The sequence below is a fragment of the Malania oleifera genome, chromosome 4 (assembly GCF_029873635.1).
Source record: "Malania oleifera isolate guangnan ecotype guangnan chromosome 4, ASM2987363v1, whole genome shotgun sequence".
NCBI classification, from domain to species: domain Eukaryota; kingdom Viridiplantae; phylum Streptophyta; class Magnoliopsida; order Santalales; family Ximeniaceae; genus Malania; species Malania oleifera.
In genome coordinates, this window is record NC_080420.1 from 30703705 (window position 1) to 30725387 (window position 21683).

A 21683-nucleotide genomic window follows, 5' to 3' on the forward strand; every position below is an offset into this window, starting at 1 on the left:
TTTGCTATGCAACCTCTTTGGTCTCTCTGTTCTGTGTGTAGAAAATTGAAGGAGAAAGGCCATTTGAAGGGCCGAAGCAAATCTCACAAGACTAAGTTGCGAGATTTACCAGGTGTCACCTCATGATTAATTTCCGCTGCAAATCTCGTAGCTTCGTTCTCCAAAATTAATTAACCAGCTTGCCACGCGTCAGCTGCCGGTTGATTTTCCCTTACAAATCTCGCAACTTGATCCTGCAAGATTTGTTTCTCAGCATGCCACGCGTCTCTATGAGAAGACCTAACCTTTTAAATCTCGCAGCACCAAGCTGCAAGATTACACAAACATTAAACTGAGAAAATTTTTCCTAAACAGAATATTATTTTATATTTTATTATAAAATAATAATAAAATCGGGAAAAAAATCTCAATGCTGATTGGCCCTCTAGCTGCACGTTCAAGCCAGCCCTTAGATCCAAGCATTTCCACTTTTCAAAGCTTCCCACTTTCCCTTTCCATTTTTTTTTTTTTTCAAAGGAAAGACTTTGCTACAGCATACAGGAATTCTTCCGCCCCAAAGCAGTCGTTGTTTAACCAAGATCCAAATGCCACCTTATCTAAGGTAGTGTTTGGTTGGTTCATGATCCCAAAATATTTGATACCCACAGTTTATATTCTCATATATGGTACCGTAGGTAGATCAAATAAAAATATTCTCCCCAAACAAACGTCTTATTCTCAATGATAAAATTCCTAAAATATACCATTTCAAAGAATATCTTCAATTTCACAAATCAAATGACATCTTACACTTGACAGCTGACAGTATATATTTTCAGTTATGTAAATTTAAGATATACTATTTCACTGTTATTTTCATTCTTCATGATTAGCGTGCATGAGCTTGCCCAACACACCTGAGCAAACATTAAGGCTCCATTTGGAATTTTTAGAGACATTAAAGATTTTAAAATTACTTTTTATATTTAATTATCAAGCAAATATATATATATATATATATATATATATATATGCATACATATCAAATCAATGAATGAAAACTTAATTTTACATATTAAATTTTCATTTTTCTTAATTCTTAAATCATATTATAACAAATTTCCATTTTAAAAAATATCTTGTGCAAAGAGAAAATATAATAAAAAATAAATTTCCTCCTAATTTTTCTTTCCTTTCCTTTTCCCAAACAAAATCCTTAATCCAAACAAATCCTAAAACAATGCTTAGTCATAGAAAACATTTTTATTATACATCATTAATATTCTTAGTAATTACCAAAAAAAAAAACCAACTTATTTTTTTTTAATTTTTAGCATTTGTATAGGAAATCTAAAAATAATAATAATAAGTAGAACCTAATGAGACATTCTTTTCTATTATTTGAAAATTTATAACTACAAAATGAAACTACTTTTCACAACCAAACACACCCTAAAATATTTCATCAGAAAATTATGTTATGAAAAAAAGATGAGTTCAAAATGGAAGTAATTTCCTACTTCCAATACTTAGGTACTCTGATTTGGCAGTACACTGCAAATTGCAAAATAAATTAGCCCTCTGGGCTGGAATCCGGCACTCTAAACAGCTTCCTGCGCTGAAAAAGCCCCCCCGGTAATTCACCAGGGAATTAAAATTTAGGTTCAGTTGCTTCAAAATACAAATACAACTACTTGCCCTTCCCTATTCCGCAGCAAAAATTGGTAAAGAGAATGTGGCTGGGTAAGGGCACCTTCCATTCATTATTTTGGACAACTGTGAAATATGTTAAATCCTAATTCAGCCAAACCGTCATTTAATCCTATTTGCCAATCTCAAATTTCTCCTAGAGGTGATCTCGGCGGCCCAACTCTTCCCGATATCAGTCTGAAATTTTCCTGCACGCTCAAGGGGAATATGCAAGCCATGAGCAATGAATTTAAGTCGCAAATAGCAGTAAATAGCCTTTCTATTTTCAAGAAAAAAGATTGTTCTGCTTGAAATCATAAAGTTAGTTTATTTTACCTGCTGTTGAGAGGAAAAATTCATCCAACACTTTTCCATGCTCTGCCGCATTGATTATCAAAAAGGAAAAGATCAGATAGCTCAGCGTGACAAGAAGATTAAACAAAGAAACGCACAATACTCTCACAATATAGAACAATTTGATAAGAAAAAGAATTATGACATGGTCAAAATATGAGATAATTCTTGCAAAGCAGGCTAAGTTTAATAGAAGATGTCATGAATAGGCACTAAAGAGTGTTGAGAACTAAAAATTCTCTAAAAAGGCAATATAAATGTCTCAAGAGGAAGAAACCATATGTCCTGAGTAAGGTGCCAATATCAAACCAAAGCACGTAGTATATAAATGTGTTTACGAACCTTCGTATAATAAAAAAACATGATGTCATCCTAAAAATGTTTGACAACAATTATAAATTATGTATCTTACAGGATGAACTCAACATAGGGAACTTTATTCGAGTCATTTCCTCTTTATAACATATGTCAGTTAAGAAATTGATAGAAAACTTCTGAAGTTGTACTGGCAAAATCAACGGAAAAGAGAGCAGCTGTGGGAGTTGGGAGATAGAAGGAATATTATAATAGTTCTAATGATAAAATTACAAAGAAAGAGAAGCTCATGTGGCAGTATATATTAGAGTTGGATACAGGTGTGATATTTTAAAAGCCTTCATGACCAAATAGGAAAAAGAAAAACAGAATCATCCTACTTTATGGTTGTCATAAAAAGTGTAGCTGAGTGGAGAAGAATTGAGAACCTGGAAAGGCAGTACTTATTTTGTGTCATGGGGCTTAAGACGAAATAATGCATAATAGAGCCATGGCAAAATCAGGTAAAAATAAAAACAAAGAATAAAAAAAAAAGGTGCATGGAAGTGGGAAACAAAAGCACTTGGAAAAAGGAATAAGGGCAAATATGAAAATGAAGGGAGAATCTGGAATTCAAATCGATGGCCATATTTCATATTTCATGTGCAAGGAACCAGGATCTGCACCATGAACTCTACCATATTTATATGAAATTATGAATCTAAAAAGTAGAATCATAATATTTGAGTAAATTAAATAGCTAGTCCATGAAGTTTTTCCTAATTGCACTTCAGTTCCTAATGTAATTTTTTAGTATTCCATTTGAACCTGCAACCAAATTGCAAATGCAATCCTTGACTTCCAAAATTGATTAGCACACTTGACAAACCCATGACCAGAATCTTGTAAGTTTACCTCTTTTTTTTTCTTTTTTATTGTTTTTCTTCATTTAATTTTTTTTAATAATTCCTCTAAGCTGCATAATGGCCCTAATTGAAGTCTAGCTCAAGCAACAAGACTTGCTCCGAGGTGGCTAAATTGAAGCTGGTGACAGTCACAGGTGGAGGGCAGCTCGATTTGGAGATGTGATTGTTCCGCAACTTAAAGAGGGGTAAAAATGTTATTTCAAAGGTCCTGGTCATCACTTTGAAAAGTAGGCAAACGTCTCCTAGCCAATTTTGACCATCAAAGAGGACACAGGAACTTGGCTGCAAGTTTTATGAGTTCAATGCAAAAAATTAGATCAGTGATTGTAGTGCAATCAAGAAAACTTTAAGGATTAACTGCGCAACTTACCCTTTCTAATTTGGAGCTTTCTCAACATTAAAAAGTTCTCGGGAAACATAAGTAGCACAAATCCCAGTAGAATACGATTAAGCATTGGATTGCAAACAATTATTTGGATATTTAATGACCATGATAACCAACGAAAAAATCATTTAGGCCATGCATTCCACACGCCATAGAAAAGGCATGGCTAATATACTAAATTCAGTGTGTGTGCAGGTGTGCATAACTGAACCAACATGTTAAAAGCCAACCTTGTAAAGGCATTGATGTAGGAATATGTTGGGGATGTGGCTCATACTTTGAGTGAAAGGCATGCACCGGTAAAGCATCATGCAGCGAGGAACAAAAGAGAAGGCTGCAGGAAGAGGGATAACCACCGACAGTTTGCATTGTAACTGTCGACGGTTTCAGGAAGAATACAAGGAGTTGTTCTCGGCTTCAAACCATCGACGGTTTGGCCTAAACCGTCGACGGTTTCATTCGGCACAAGATTATGATTTTTGAATTTGGAGATCAATAGATTGGGGGAATCAGAGGATTTTCCTCTGGGGATTGCTACAAGGATGGTTTAAATAGGATTGAAGGTTCATGTACACATAGGATTCATATATAATCATACTTTATAATCCTAATTGTAAGCTTGACATTGTTCATAGTGGAAAATTCAGTTGCTGCTCCCGTGGACGTAGGCACATTGCCGAACCATGTAAATCTTGTGTTTTTTATTTGTTGCTTTCTTTGATTCTCTTTGAGAGTGATTGCTTATTCCGTATAGTTCATCATTGAGTGACTGGGAATTTCTAAAATTACTTAAAATGCTTCTGCTACATAATTTCAAACATATTCATCACAAGGTGAAAATGCAAACCTCTAATTATTTTCATGACCAGAAGTTACCTATTTCATATTCCAATGCTTGCAAAATCATTTCAACCTGGTTCAATATGAGAACTGGTTAGAAGATGCTTGAAATGAACAGAGACATTCAGCAAATAAAATGAACACTCATCCAACAGAAGAATGAATTCTGAAAATATGAAAAAGAGTTCAATGATTTGCACAAGTAATAATTATAGCAGGTGAGATTTTTTTTTTCTTCCATTTATTTTATAAAAAAAAGGCATTTGTTATGAAGATAAAAACAAAAGAATACAAGACACAAAAGGGGGAAGAATTCTTCCTTTGGATTGAAATGGGAGAACACCCAAAAACTAAAGCTAACAAGATAGTAATTTGAATATTTCAGGGGAATGCTACAAGATGCATACTTTGTCAAAATCCTTCACAAGATTCGCCTCCAAGGAAGAATTGTTTTCATACTCTGCCCAAAGTTCTTTAATCTCTTCAGCTGCAGATAGCAGACAATTCATTCCCATGCGATTTGACAGTAAGAAAAAGAAAATACAGATAATCAAAGATAACAAGAACTAGTGACTACCCCTTGTCCCTCCACCAAGAACTTTGCACATTTCATTCAAAGCTGCCTGCTCTCGTCTGCTCTTTTCTTCTTTAGGAACACCATCAGATGGTGTTATATCTCCAACAATAGCTATCAAAATTCAAAATGTATATCAGACTCCAAAACCAAAGAAAAAGAAGAGTACGATGCTATATTATTGAAACAATGATCGAAAAACACACTAAAAAACACAAATAATCGATTAAAAAAGAATATATATATATATATATATATATATATATGTATGTATGTATGTATGTAACCTCACTGATCCATACTCCACTTAAAAAGTTTTATGATCAAAAACTAGAGGCTGGAAGCCAATCTTACATGCACACATCCATGCATGCAAGCACACAAACACCAACACACATACATGCACGCATAAATCTATTTGCTCCCACCATCCTCCTCAACCATTCTAGTGTAGCATCCATTTCCCAACAGCAGGAGAGCTATTCACTAATATTCATATTCTAATTTCCACTCTTACCTTCTGTTCTTATGAACAACATATTTCCCCATCTTCATTTCCTCAAAAACATTAAACCAGCACAACAGCACATTTAGTGTGAGCTTGTTTTGCAGGCTACGACTTTTTAGGGATGCACAGGCTGAATTGTGAGTGGACTGGACAGGACAATCCTATCTGGTTTGGTCTGCCATTTTTAAGGGAAAGGAAAGGAAATAGGTAGTTTTATTTTTAAAATTTTTAGGTTTCATGCTATTTTATCTACCTTAGCTTGAGCTGGGCAGGGAGCTAGTAAGCCTCCACCTAGCCAGTCTTATCCTGTAGCTGTGCTGCACCATACGTAGGCCAAGAGTGCTTAGGTCTAGTTATCCCCTGTGGCTGACAAAAAGTAACTATTATAAAGGAACTGAAAAAAAAGGAGCTGATTCAGGTTGTTGTAAATATTGTATGCCCCCCTGTGAAAAAGCTTTAAGAAAAAGTTAATCCTCGTTTTGAAAAAAAAAAAAAAAACTGTAAAAAAATGTCAGTTTAAGAAATATAATTAATGTGTAGACAAATTTGTAATATTTACAAAAAACTAAGGATATTATGGAATAAAAGATTTGCTTTTAGCTTTTGAAAGATCCAAATCTGCAATTTTAAGGTCCCACAAAAAGCTAAAAGTTAGCTTTTAGAAGCTGGAAAAACTATTTACCAAATGCATTATACCCAACTTTTACTTTTCAAAAGAAAATATTTCATCCAAGAATCCGTAACTTTTACTTTTCCTTGTACAGAGTACGTATCATTGTGGAGGTAATCATTAATGTACACAAAGTGCATGCTTGCATTTATATGTGCCTGAATGAAGGGCATCAAAGGTATCTAACACAAAGCATGAGTTGAGCACTATGTTATCTGAGTTCCTATATATGTGCTTTACTTTAATTGCTCAGAATCTGCTCCGCATCATTTCTTGCATTGTAATTTTGCAAGGAAGGTTTGGAACAAGGTATTCAATTATTTTGGAGAAAGTTGGGTTTGTCTAGCGACAATGGAGGAGTTGGTAATATCTTTTCTTGGTTTTGGTAGGAAGAAGGAAGCAAAAGTTCTACAAAATTGTGCTTTATTTGCAGTATTTAGGGTTTGTGGAAAGAACAAAACTCACGTATATTTTCAGGGAAGAAGTTATCATTCTTGCTGGTCTGGGAGAAGATTCATTTTCTGGCTTCTCTATGGTCTGTGGGTAATGGTAACTTCAAGGGGACATCCTTTTCAGATATTCAGCAATTGGCATTCTCTGTTGACTTGGGGGGCATGCTGGTTTCCTTGTGCTTTACACTTTTTTGTTTTCTTCTAGTGTTTTCTTTTGGGTTTCCCAGATTTGTTAAGGAGATGTCTCTTCTCCAGATTGTACATTATTACCCTATCTAATGAATTTCTATCGCTATCAAAGAATTACTGGGTGTTGGACAATAACAACATGCCAAATACACACCCTGCATGCAGCCAAGTCCCAAAGCAGCTGCATAAAAAGCAGCAGATACATTGTTTACGTATCACACTTAAATTTTCAAAAAAAAAAAAAAAAAACGCAAATGCCATCACACAATGCTTTGGAGACAGCATGATGTGCACAACCTAACCTCCACACTTGCAGAGGCTATTTCCTTAACTTGAACCTGTGAGGCTGTGACCTTCATGTTTGAGTCATTGGGTATAACACCCTTGCCATTGGATCAAGGCACACCTCACTCCTAAAAATTTTTATAATTGTAAATATTATCTTGACCATGAAAGAATTGTTTATATCAACAATGTTTTTTTTTTTTCATATAATCATAATTATGTAGCTAGCAAACCAAAGGAAAATTAAAATTTCCATATTAATGTTAAAGAACCATTCAGTGCATATAAAAAATTACAAATGTTTCCATCTCAAAAATTACAATCATAAAAATATGATGCAAAATGCATTAAATTTATTCAAAAAAAAAAAATGGTACCTTCTGCAATATCATGCACTATTGCAATCTTAATACACCTGGTTATTAAAAAAAGCAAAAGTTCAATGAGCATCTAAACTTGAAAAATCAGGTTAAATAAAGATAGTGCATAGCAGTTGCAAATATAATCAAGAAACGACACTGATTATTACAACAATTAAGCACAAGACAAATATATAAAAAGAATCAGTGATGTTAAAGTAACGTCGACTGAAGACTAACACGTACTCTGCTCTAGATCTCACTTAGAATTAGCAAGTTCCTAGATTGAGGCATTCCCTTATTATCAGAAATCACCCAGGATAATAATTTCCACATGCTAGCTTACATGAAAGATACAGTCTTTTCAAAAATTTAATAATCATCCAACACAGTACAACAATGAAAGTTGCACATTGAGTCTGACTTAACATTTACAACTTATCACATCCTTTGTAGTTCTCAATCCTCGTTATTTCATTTAAGTGTTCTGTTTTGCAGTGACATTTAAGTGTTCTTTATCACTTTGTGCACACGTGCGTGCAACTACTCTCTGCACTTACCAAGTTTCAATTGCACACCTTTTTTTCTGTACACTCCTGAATTTAGATCTATATATGTAACTATTAGTTATGGTACATTGTTTTAATGAAGAGAACAATAATAGATATATACATGCCCTTCATAAATTTTTGGAACAATCTTCAGCAACAACCTTGTTTTTATAAATTTTTTATTCATAAAAAACCAAAACAATATCCGTGCATTTCATAAATCTCTTTCTCACTAATCACTGCTGAATTCATAATCTCATGGGGTACAATGTAAGGGGATAGCAGGGGAGAGATACTAACCCCATATGTTGCTCCCCATGGATTTATGACCCTATTTGAAATTCTCCATGGATTTGTATTGTACACTCGAACTCTTCGAGTAAAAGCTTGTGTTATTGCCTTGTTCGTAATAATATAAATAGATCCTTAATACAAGTGAGTTGTGATGCTTTTTTATTGTTTGTGCTGCTGCTTGAAGAATACTAGTTATGTTGATGACTCTTACCGACATAAATTCATGGTTGCATATAATTTTACTCTCATTGTTACTGCTTTAGTTCAGGTGTCTTATGTGATGCTCATGCCTATATGCTTCTAAGAGTGAACGTTGGTTGGGGAGAGCTCTTGACAAGTGCCACACCACCTTTCCTAGTGTCAAGACACTCAGGTCCATGACACAGCCTCAAGTTGTTGCTCTACTGTAACCAATGCACATTATTCCACTCCTAATATAACAGCATATAAACCTGTTTTTCCATCCCCACCATGGAATAATTTAACCAGTGTTAAATACTGTAACACTAGAAATATTTTTTGTTTTCCTTTTCAAAAAGGCATTCTCAGCAACAAAGATGTTGTGGTTGAGGATTCACATTTTAGGGTTTCATGTTAAGCACAAAGGGAGAATACTTTAGCTTATTATGAAAAATATTCATGAAATTAATCTGCAATAAACATTCAACTATAGAATAATATATGATTAACAAAAATTGTTAGCATTTGAATAATAAAAATATTCATAAAATATCCCTTGCCATATTTTGTCCTATATTTTTCATGAACCACTAGATTGCCATATGCCAATTTCATATTAACCTGACTGAGGAAATTTAGTTGGTATAATCCACTAAATGCACATTTTACTTCCATCAGATTCAGTAAAATGTAAAGTCATGAACCACTGGATTGCCATATGCCAATTTCATATTAGCCTGACTGAGGAAATTTAGTTGGTATAATCCACTAAATGCACATTTTACTTCCATCAGATTCAGTAAAATGTAAAGGTCCATTTAGGTTCAATGTCAGTTCTGATATGCAGCTATGAGTATCCAAGAAATACCAGATGCACATTGAAAATTTGAAATTAGAAACATATCCAATGTATCAGATACAGATACAATATGAAGATATGATTGCTTCCAGAAGTATCGGTGGTTTATAGCTAACAGCTGAATGTTACTAATTTTGAATTATATATATATATATATATATATATATATATATATATCTGATATTCAATACAAATATAATATGGATGTGACCACCTGTAGAAGTATATCCGTGCTACAAACCTTAATTCCTGTCGCCACTAAGATCATGAGGACTAATGCCAAATGTTACCAACAGGTTTCTTCAAAACTAGGGAGATTAATGCCAAATAAACTTCTCAAAATTTCCAGAAATAACAATTGAGATAAGAATGACAACTAGTAAAGCAAGTTGCAAATGATTGGGCATTGGTGATCTGTGTATTCAAAGCACAGAGCGTTTTGAGTTGGTATTGCCTCCATTGTTGCTAGATGTTGTCATTTACTTAGGCACTCCTAGTGTTAAAAGGAATAAAAATAGAATAAAATAACCACTCACACACCCAGTGGTGTTGATTGTTCAATCCACAAACATGGCACACCAGCAAACATTTTTTTTTTTAATAAACATTATATGGTGTAAGCAGAAGCTATAAATCTTTTCTTTTTATTAATTTGTTCATATGTACATCCCAACATATAATACGATTACCTATTCTAAACAAGGAAACAATTCCCTTACTGAATAATATCAAATCCCTCATATTTACCCACTTTCCTAATTTGATACTTGGGATTGGGATTTTAACACTCCCCCTCAAGTTGGATCATAAATATTAATCATCTCCAACTTGCTAATAAGATCATCAAAGCTCTGTCGTCTCAACCTTTTAGAAAAAATATCTACAGTTTGTTCCTTGGTAGGTACATAAGTCATACAGATAATTCCTTCTTCAATTGTCTCTTTGATGAAGTGTCTTTCTACTTCACATGTTTAGTCCTGTCGTGTTGAACTGGATTGAGAGAGATGTTGATAGCTGCCTTATTGTCACTATAAAGTTTGATAGGAAAGTTCACCGGGACTTGTAATTCTTCCAAGAGTTTCCGTAACCATAATCATTCACATATCCCTTGAGCGACTGCCCTGAATTCAGCTTCAGCACTACTACGAGCCACCACATTCTGTTTTTGCTTCTCCAAGCTACCAGATTTCCCCAAACGAATGTACAATAACCTGTGGTGGACCTTCTATCTTCCACTGATCCTGCCCAATCTGCATCTGTAAAGATCTCTACTTCCTTGCTTTCACATTTCTTAAAGAAGAGTCCTCTTCCCGGAGATCCCTTGAGATATCTAAGGATCTTGTACACAGCATCTAAGTGGGCTTCTTTTGGTGAATGCATGTGTTGACTTACTACACTGCCTGCAAATGCAATATCTGGTCTAGTATGTGATAGGTAGATTAGCTTGCCAACCAATCTCTAATACCTCTCCTTTTCTACTGGTTTTCCACAATCTTCAACCTCTTTACTGCTTCCATCAAGGTTTCGCTGGGTTTGCATCCCAGCATGCCAGTTTCAATTAGGAGGTCAGTAACATACTTTCGCTGAGAAACACTAATTCACTTTTTTGTTCTCGCCACTTTCATGCCTAAAAAATACCGCATTTGTCCCAAGTCTTTTAACTTCAAATTCAGCAGCCAGAACTTTCTTCAATCTCTCCATCTCTATAGTATCATCACCAGTAAGGATTATATAATCAACATACACTATTAGAATTGTTCTCTTACCTCTTTCAGACAGTTGGAAGAACAGTGTATGGTCTGATTGCCCTTGTCGATAACCTTGATTTTTTAGTACTTTTGCGAATCTGTCAAACCATACTCTGGGAGATTGTTTGAGGCCATACAAAGATTTCTTGAGTTTACACACTCTGTTTTCTTCACCTGTTTCACTGAATCCTGGTGGTATAGTCATGTATTGTAACAACCCGGGATTCTTACACAGGGCTTCGTCGACAAACACAGGGGATTTGTCAACGAGCGCATAAGGGGACCTCATCGACGAAGACACGAGAAGATACCGAGAGAGGGTTTTAAGCAGACTGAAACTCGTCGACGAGGGTATAGGTTCGTCGATGAAATTTCTACAGGACGCATCGACAAGGTGACGTGTCTCGTCGATGAATCCAATCCTATAAATACCTGAAACTCGGATTTTTAACCAAAATTTTAGCACAGAACCCTCCTCTCTCTCTCTCCTACGACTCCCTCCCTTTCTCTCTTCGATCTTGGCCCCATTTCTCACTGGATTGAATATCCGAGGCCACCACGACACTCCTGGCGAAGTTCTCTGCAAGTCTTCCGGAGCAAATCGTGTTGACTTATTAATTTGTTCATATGTACATCCCAATATATAATACGATTACCTATTCTAAACAAGGAAACAATTCCCTTACTGAATAATATCAAATCCTCCATATTTACCCACTTTCCTAATTTGTGTATTATTTACAATGATACTTGGGATTGGGATTTTAACATATGGCTATGCAAGCATTTTGTGCTTGTATGAAATCTGATTATTCTACATTTGATGTCTCTATATTTAAGATTTCTTACATTATATTCTAACTATAGCCACAAAGTATTGTAAAGTAGCAAAAATAGGACTTTTTCATCAATAGCAACTAAAGAAACAAAGACAACATTCAATATTTTTTTCTATATTATAGGCATCCTTGGGTAAAATTAAGTGCTTTTGTGAACAAATGAACCAAAATCAGAATTACTTTGAAACCACTAACATTGAATGGTTTACATTTTTTGACAACAATCTTGTTCAAACATCTGAATATGAGTATTTTCCAACTTTATTACAAATTTAAATTAAAAATCACAATTTCCATTGCAATTGAAGAACATAAACTCAAGTTTTATTTTCCTATCTTAATTTTTCTTTTCTTTGATTCAAAATTCTTAGCAATCAAACACTTATCCAAATCAAAGAAAATTAATTAAAAAAATAAAACAGAAGAAGAAAGCCATTTTTCTTATCTCTTCTTCAAGTTTCTCGGCAATCAAATAACAACTCTGAATTGAAGAATTTTTTTGAAAGAGAGAAAAAAGAGGGGTTGTTTTCTTTTATTTTCTTCAAGTTTCTTGGCAATCAAAAAGTGATTTCCAATTGAAGGAAATTAAGAATTATAATAAAAAAATGACATTATATAGCGGACACATTGTTTCTCTACAAAACCCAACACGACCGCTTTCTCTGCCTGCATCTCGCACCTGCAACTGAACCCAGACTCAGCCCTAGCACCCTCGCACTATTTACCTGCAGCACACACATGCTTTCTCTTCTTCAACAAAGATCTGCAATGAAAATTATTGTAAACAAATACAGAACACGGTATAGATCTGCATCTTCTTTAAATCCCAAACAATCCAATTGCAAAAAAAATACAGATATGCTTTATGTAGTGCTTTAAGAGGCAGTTGGATGGAAAAATGTTTTCTAGTGGTGAAATAGGGAGGCTCCAAGAGGGTCCGATGGGGGAGAGGGGAGCATCCACCAACTGTGAATTTTGTTAAGAGAGAAATACACATCTTCCTATTTAGATGTTTTCCCAAGCAATCTGGAGTCTAACCAGTTCCAGTTCACTGAATTGATTCCTATTCAGAATTAACCTCTATTTAGAGGCAAATAAGTGAAAACAAAAAGCCCCGTAGATTGAATAACTTTTACTAGAAGTCTAGCTTTTACTAAAAGTCACTTAGAACATTGTACATAGGTTTCTAGGATCAAAACATGTGAATCTATATGTTTTTAACAAGTTTGTCAATGAAAACAATGCATCCACGGATGCAGTATCCATTATCCTTCCACAACATTTGCTACAGGAATTAGGTCCTCTTATTGCCTCCAACCTGGGAATCAGCACATATGCCAGTCTTGAGCATTATTATGGTTTATGGCACTGGACTCGAAGAATCAACAGCAGAATCTCTGAAATAAAAAACAAACCCTATTACCAGCTTAATCCTTGCGATCAAGACTCACTTATCTCGTCTCTCACCCCTTCCGGAACCTTCTCAATAGCTTCTGCTTGGTATTTTATCAGAGAAAATTTTCATGCTGCCACCAGGTGTCCCGCACTCTGGTTTAACTCCTACATTCCTTGCCATGTGTGTGCTTGTGGGTTGGCTGCCCTCAACAGATTGACAACCCTTACAGAATTCAAATTTGGAAAAGGATTGTTTCCTATACCTCTTTGTTATGCTCCAATTAATTTAAGACCAGAGACCACCTATTCTTAGACTGCCATGTCTACATCAATGTTACAGTGATGCTCAAAGTCTCTAGACTTCCTAAACAATGGCTGGGAGGAAATTGATTGAATCAGCCCCCTTGGGAAGAGCCCCTTCCATCTAATATCAGCAAGCTCTCCTGAAGCTACTTACCTCTGGAGAGCAAGAAACAAAACCATTTTCAAGAACTCTATTATCAACCCTGAAGAAATCCAAAAAAGTATTTCATTTGACATAAAAGGAAATGGTCTGATATTAGCAAATTTCATCCTTTTACTGGCTCAGTTTTCTGCTTACCCCTTCTACTCTTTTTTATTGTACTAATAAAGCCTTTCTTACATTGCCCCCCCCCCCCCCCCCCCAAAAAAAAAAAAATCAATCCACTATTGTCGCGTAATCAAAGAAAGTTATAGGCAGTTAATCTTGAGGCAAAAGAAGAGTGATCCAATTTGGGCCAAAAGAAGGTTAGAGTTGAATGGGCCTCATTTTCAGGCCCAAACTTCCAACCCATGGTCAAGGTAATCAGCCCAAGACAAGTTTCAGGATGGACTCAGGTAGGCAATTTTCCAGCCAACTATCACTTAGAGGAGGAACCAATGGCTTTTTCCTTATCACAGAACAGGGTACACACCACATCCATATTGCACAAAAGGGGAAACTAAACTTACACATTGCAGCACAGAGTGAATCATGTAGGACATTCCATCAAGGATCAGGAACAATTCAGTTAGTCTTAGGATTTCGGTTGATGCACTTGTGTGTTTGATATGAGAGGGCAGCTGTCAGGATGAGAGCTTGATCAGGAAGTTGCCGTTGGCAACAGTTGGAGTGGGTGGGGGGGGGGGGGTGTTCATAAAAGCCCATGAAGGGTGTATGGATGATATCCAAAGGAAAGTGGACGATGCAGGGGATAAACCTACCAATAAGTGCAGTAAATATGAGGTAATTTATGCACCCAGGGTCGAAGCAACGTAATTCTGCTTGGACAGTGAAAAAAGTTCATAGAAATAATGCCGGAAGTACCCCATGTCACAATCTTCGAATATTAAGAAAGGAGATACAGATGTGAGCATAGCAAGGATGAGGAGAAGGAAAAAAGGGGTGATATATTAAATAATGATAGTGATGACGTTAACGATTTTTCAAATGAGGGCTGTTTGCTTTTTGGATGAGATTCAGGAACAATGTGGCTATGTCTCTGAATCATCTGATTTATTTGGGATGTATACCATAATTGCCACCACCTCCGATGGAAGGTTTAGAGGGCATTTCAATATCTGAGGATGGGCTGGTAACGAGCAGAAGTGCCAGGATGGGATATTGCCCACCGCTTGTAGATAAGATTAATTGGAAGGGGTTAGAAGCTCAACATTGACGGACAAGATGGCCCTGCAGCTATGTGGTTCTGGAGGTAATTGGAAGGAGTTGGAAGCTCAACAACGTCGGATGAGATGGGTTTGCGGCTATGTGGTTCTATTTGCTTGAATGGGGTTAAAGGAAGTTGAAGAAGGGACAGCGTGAAATAGAAATTCTGAAGTGCTCGGTTAACTACTATTGAAAGGGTTTTAAAGAGGAGGTTTCTGAGTTGAATTGTTAGGTTTTATTGTTTATATATTCTTGTTATTTTCTTGTCATATTTTCTCTAAAGGATTGTTTGTCCTCTTTTAGGTTGCAGTTTCTTTTTACTCTCCTAATATACTGAATTACCAACAAAAAAAAACACATCCGCTATGGCCACAGTTGTTTTTTTTTTTCCTAGATAATATTAAGAGAAAAAAAATAATAATACAAGCAAGAGAGAACAATGTCACAACGTCCCGGAGGGCCAACCCCACAAAACTAGTGGGATCGAAATTCCAAATCGCCTCAACTGAGTGGCGAACTCGATATGATATGATATGAAGCCAAGTGTAATATATTCGACTGAGAAATGAGTTTCTTTATGTATATAAAAAAAAAATGGAGTCACTACTAATCTATTTATTCTAGGTGCGGTTAGAACACCTATTAACATACTACTAGTTCATTGGTTACCTAGGTCCAAGGAAGCCGGTAGTCAATGGTTTGCATCACCAGGTTTGGATTCAGAAGTACGAATATGCAAAGATGAGATGGGTCTGCAGCTATGTGGTTCTGGAGGTAATTGGAAGGAGTTGGAAGCTCAACATTGTCGGATGAGATGGGTTTGCGGTGGTTCTATTTGCTTGAATGGTGTTAAAGGAAATTGAAGAAGGGACAGCGTGAATTAGAAATTATGAAGTACTCGGTTAACTACTATTGAAATGGTTTAAAGAGGAGGTTTCTGAGTTGAATTGTTAGGTTTTGTTGTTTATATATTCTTGTTATTTTCTTGTCACATTTTCTCTAGAGGATTGTTTTTCCCCTTTTAGGTTGTAGTTTCTTTTTGCTCTCCTAATATACTGAATTACCAACAAATAAAAAAAACACATCCGCTATGGCCACAATTGCTTCTTTTTTTTTCCTAGATAATAAAATAATATATATTAAGAGAAAAAAAATAATACAAGCAAGAGAGAACAATGTCGCAAAGGGCCAACCCCACGAAACTAGTGGGATCGAAATTCCATATCGCCTCAACCGAGTGGCGAACTCGATATGATATGATATGAAGCCAAGTGTAATATATTCGACTGAGAAATGAGTTTCTTCATAAAAATAAAAATAAAAACAATGGAGTCGCCACTAATCTATTTATTCTAGGTGCGGTTAGAACACCTATTAACATACTACTAGTTCATTGGTCACCTAGGTCCAAGGAAGTCAGTAGTCAATGGTTTGCATCATCAGGTTTGGATTCGGAAGTACGAATATGCAAAGAGAAGGTATCAGCACCCCTTTGCACCCGTCCTGCAAACGGTATCTGATTAGCCTAAAGATTACTTTCAAAATTGACCAATCAAGACTTCAATTCTTTTGCTTATTTATTTACCTGACCTTTAAATATTGGTTAGCCCTACGAAGGAAAGAGATTATCCTCACCTTACGACTCCTATAAGTGTGCTAAGAACACAACTCTCGATTATCCTTTCAAAGATTATTACTTAAAATTTTCCTTTATTTTTATAGTGCTTATGACCTGACCTTTAGATGCCAAGAGGATTTGCATAAGACAAAAACCTCCTGCCTTCAAACAGGCATGCAGAGACATAGTCTTTGAGGTTTAAAGGGAAATTTTTTAAAGTTTTCATTCAATAGCACATCGTATATGCAAGGAAAATAATACAATTAAGCATATTCACCACATGCAACTAAAGTCACAACTCGTGCAAAAATCACCTACAAGGTGTGCACCATAATTCAAAGATTATAAAAGAACCACCAAAGACAAGGTGATTCGATTAGAATCTCTACTCTTTAGGAGATAATTTAGGATCAAAGAACCCTGCTTTTTTTTTAAATATTTCTCATAGGGGTGTTGCACACATGCACACAAGCATGCAGGCACATGCACGCATAAAAGGAAGAGACAAAGTATGCACTCTTGCATTAAACAGGGCACGCAATAAGAAAACACATAAGAGAAACTATTGGAAAACAATCAAAACAGAGACAAAAGGGTCCCAAAATTTTTGTAAGAATTTTTCCCTAATTTTTTAGAATTTATTTTGGCATTTTTCAAGATTTTAAAATATTTTTCTCCATTTTTCTTTATTTTTGGGATTGTCATTTTTTTTTTGTGACTAAAAGAATTTTTATTTATTTTTTATTTTTTATTTTTTATTTTGCTATTTTCCCCAACTTTTTTGAATAAATTAAAAATAAATTACTATTAATTTTTAAAAAAATGGGGCGGTCCAAGAAGCTAAACCAAGTCAAATCGGTTCAATCAACTTGAACCAAGTCAGCGGGTCAGGGCCAAGTTGACCTGAGTCAAATAGTTGACCCAGTTCAAGGGAAAAATAGGCAGTAAAACTCGAGGGCTACCACGTGCCAGCCGTCTGTGGTGACGTGGTAAAAGATGGTAGCTCCGATTTTTTTTTCTTTGAAAATCATAGGGGACACGTGGCAAGGTGTCACGAGCTAAGCTTGTTCAGGGCATTATGCTTGCCTGTGACCGCTTATCTCATGTGCTTGGGATGGGTTTCCATCATGTAAATACTAGTGTAGGGTTATTTTCTGCTAGTAGTGTCTTTGTATGCCAAATAAGGCAGTATGACTCCTCGGTCACTTTGATGTTTCCTAGTGCTAGAGTGGGAATGGCCTAGAAAGCTCTTTAGGGGAGGGTGAGTGTTCATCAGTCATTGTAAAACTCACTAACTATTGTCAACGTGTTTAGCCTACTTGCCTCCCTTACTAAACACTTGATGTCAACGGAGGTGTTGTTAATGAATTACGTTTGCTTCAATGTATACTGCTTGCTTGCCACGGCTTTCATGAATTGATTGTTGTTTCTGCCGCCATTTGATTGAATGCTAATGAAAGTGTTTCGTGGATGAATGTTGGTAAACGATAAGCTGGCTAGTTAAATAAAAGTGCTTAGTTAGCGCAGCACGACGCTTCATAAGGGTGTGAAAATAGTCGGACAGTGACACTTGGTATCAGAGCCCAAGGGTGAGTTACTACGTGAATTCGATTGCCTTCGTTGTGGGATTTGGAAAGCTTTGGCAAGTGACCATGGCACCAAACAATGCTGAGAGGATCAGCATGCTGGAAGCACAGGTTGAGACAACAACCAATACTATGGCTACGGAGGTGGCCCAGATGAGAGAACTTGTTGATGAAGTGATGGGATCACAAAAACATCAAGCAGGTTTGATAGGCGACATGTCAGAGGACTTTCGCCATACAGTTGAAACTTTGCAGTCGCGGATGGCTGATTTGGATGCAAAGGTGAATCTGATGGTTCTTGCTATAGGGAACTCCAACACTCCGAGAGTTAGCAAGACGAAGGTACTAGAACCCAGGACGTATGGGGGTGCCCGAGATGCCAAGGAGTTAGAGAACTTCTTGTTTGATGTGGAGCAGTACTTTCGAGCTGTGAGGATGACCTCAAAACAGGCAAAGGTGAATACTGCGACCATGTACTTGGTTGGTGATGCCAAACTATGGTGGCGTACCAAGTACCAAGAGATTGAAACTGGACGCTGTGTAATCGATAGTTGGGCAGACTTGAAAAGAGAGCTCAAGGCCCAATTCTTTCCTAAGAATGTTGAGTATAATGCAAGGAAAAAAACTGAGAGATCTCAAGCATACGGGGTCAATCAGGGAATATGTGAAACAATTTTTTGCTTTGATGTTGCATATTCGAGATATGTCGGAGAAGGACAAGTTGTTCTATTTTCTAAAAGGGATGAAACCGTAGGCAAAAACTGAACTTCATAAGCAAAGAGTTCAAGACTTATCAATTGCACAAGCTACTGCAGAACGCTTGACTGACTATGCTGGTGAGGATACCGCTTTGTCCAAACGGTTTGGTGGAGAGGGAAACAGTGGAAAGTCTTTCAAGAAAGGCAAACCCAAGAGTGGGGGAGCTAACTCTAAATCATCAACCTCAAAGGAAGCTTCGTCGTCTCAAGGGTTCAATACACCTAATGGAAAGGGGAAGAGTAAAATTTCGTGCTACTTGTGTGGTGGACCTCATAGAGTAAGTGAGTGTCAACACAAGGGATTACTCAATGCCTTACAAGCTTCCACATCGGGAAAAGAGTTGGAAAGCGAGGAGAAAGAGAATAATGCCCCAAGGGTGGGTTCAGTGCGGCTGGTGAGCACATTGGAAAAGCAGGCAAAAATACTAAAAGTTACACGAGCAAAAGGGTTAATGTTTGTGGACTTGAGGATCAATGGTAAGAGTACCCGCGCTATGGTGGATGCGGGGGCTACTCATAATTTTGTTTCGCAGTTGGAAGCATGGAGATTCAACTTATCCTTAGAGAAGGATATAGGACGCATGAAAGCGGTTAACTCTGTAGCCCAGCCTACTCTGGGAGTAGTCAAGCAAGTGACTGCGAAGCTTGGACAGTGGGAAAGTCATGCGAACTTCACAGCGATGCCATTGGATGACTTTCCAGACATTTTAGGAATGAAGTTCCTATGGGGGACGAGGGTAGTGCAGATGCCTTCGGCTGGTTCCTTGTGTCTGATGGAAGATCACTCGTGCATGGTGCAAGTCGTTGCAACGAAAGGAGACAACGGGAAGTCCCTTTCAGCCATACAACTCAATGAGGGATTGGGTCAGGGTGAGCAAACACATCTAGCCACAGTGGTGGTAGAAAAAGAAGTAGGCCAAGAGCTGGAGCCTACGACCATCCAAGCGGTGTTGGATGAGTACAAGGAGGTGTTGCCGGATAAGCTGCCTCACAATTTGCCTTCATGACGGACTGTGGAGCATGAGATCGAGTTGTTATCAGGAGTGAAACCACCTGCTAAAGGGCCATGTCAGATTGTGCCTCCAGAGATAGTAGAGTTGGGAAAACAGCTTGATGAATTGGAAGCGGAATGTGTTCGCCCTTCCAAAACACCATTGGGAGCATCGGTGTTGTTTCAGAGGAAACATGAAGGACATCTACGAAAGGTGTTCGACAGGCTGAGGGGAAACAATCTGGATGTGAAGAAAGAGAAGTGCTCTTTCGCTCAGTGGAGCAACAAATTCCTTGATCAAGTGGTTGAACAAGGTCGTATTCGGAGGGATATGGAGAAGGTAAGGATGATTCAAGAATGGAAGATCCCCACGAAAGTGAAGGAGTTACATTCCTTTCTTGGCCTTACTAGATATTGTCAGAAGTTCATTGAGGGGCATTCGCGGAGAATGACTCCAATGACAGGACAATTAGGGAGGTATTGTTGGCCGCACACGCGGGATGATGTGGTTGATTATACCAAAATTTGTCTCACTTTCCAACAAGACAAGGGGGAGCGGAAGAAGTATGGTACTTTCATGGCCGCACCAAGGTACTGTTCGGCAGAGGAGACGACACAATTGTTCCTTGTAACCATTGTGAAACATTAGGGTGTTCCCCAAGTTATTATTTGTGACCGAGACTTAATGTTCACTGACAACTTCTTGACAGAATTTTTCAGGATATTCAGGTCACATATTGACATCTCTTCAAGTTCTCACCGACAGACAAACGAACAGATGAAGAGATTTAGAGAGCTGTTAGATGAGTACTTGTGCCATTTTGTCAATGACAACCAGAAGAATGGCGTGCAACTACTTGATGTGGCTCCGTTCTGTGACAATGCCCAAAGGAGCTCAACAACCAACAAGAGCACTTTTGAACTTGTTACAGGCCAACTGCCGCTATTACCTCACACAGTGGGCGAGCCGTACAAACGAAAGAGTCCCAAGGCGTACATCTTCACCAGAGGATGGAGACAAAATGCAAAGTTTGCCCGAGCCTATCTGGAGAAAGCTTCTAAGAAGATGAAGAAGTGGGCAGATAAGGGGAGAAGATCGCAGTTTCATGTCAGCTACCTCAAGCTGTTCAACGCCAACACCAATGACTTGAGCAGAAGTCAATTCAACAGAACAAAGTTGAAGACAGTGCAACCTGACAGACGTGAAGTTGAAGAGATCCTTGCAGACATAAAGTTCATATCCTCAAGGAAAAAGCAACAGAAGTTCCTAGTGAAGTGGAAATGCCTTGATAGCAAAGAAATCAACTGGATTTCTGTGGAAGATAATCAACCGTTCGTGGACAAACTTGAATTGTACCTAATGCCAAAGTCTACGAGGACGTCAACCACATAAGTGGTGGAGAATGTCACGAGCTAAGCTTGTTCAGGGCATTATGCTTGCTTGTGACCGCTTATCTCGTGTGCTTGGGATGAGTTTCCATCATGTAAATACTAGTGTAGCGTTATTTTTTGCTAGTAGTGTTTTTGTATGCCAATGAAGGCAGTATGACTCCTCGGTCACTTTGATGTTTCCTAGTGCTAGAGTGGGAATGGCCTAAAAAAGCTCTTTAGGGGAGGGTAAGTGTTCATCAGTCATTATAAAACTCACTAGCTATTGTCAACGTGTTTAGCCTACTTGCCTCCCTCGTTGA

The 21683-nt window shown here is 37.3% G+C and overlaps 1 protein-coding gene across 2 annotated transcripts in view; it reads right to left on the reverse strand.

Annotated features, from left to right (window-relative positions):
• Positions 1-1471: 1471 nt before the first annotated feature.
• LOC131153590 (uncharacterized) overlaps positions 1472-21683 on the reverse strand; it is a 46518-nt gene continuing 26306 nt past the window's right edge. The window contains exons 3-8 of one of the 2 annotated variants that reach the window (XM_058106003.1): positions 7523-7560; positions 5045-5155; positions 4875-4954; positions 4504-4540; positions 2005-2046; positions 1472-1877 (exon numbers count right to left, since the gene is read on the reverse strand). In XM_058106003.1, coding sequence (XP_057961986.1) covers positions 1792-1877; positions 2005-2046; positions 4504-4540; positions 4875-4954; positions 5045-5155; positions 7523-7560 — 394 coding nt within the window. In that variant the 3' untranslated portion in view covers positions 1472-1791. Of the gene's footprint in view, positions 1878-2004; positions 2047-4474; positions 4541-4874; positions 4955-5044; positions 5156-7522; positions 7561-21683 lie in introns of both variants that reach the window. The other variant, XR_009136267.1, reaches the window with a different exon arrangement.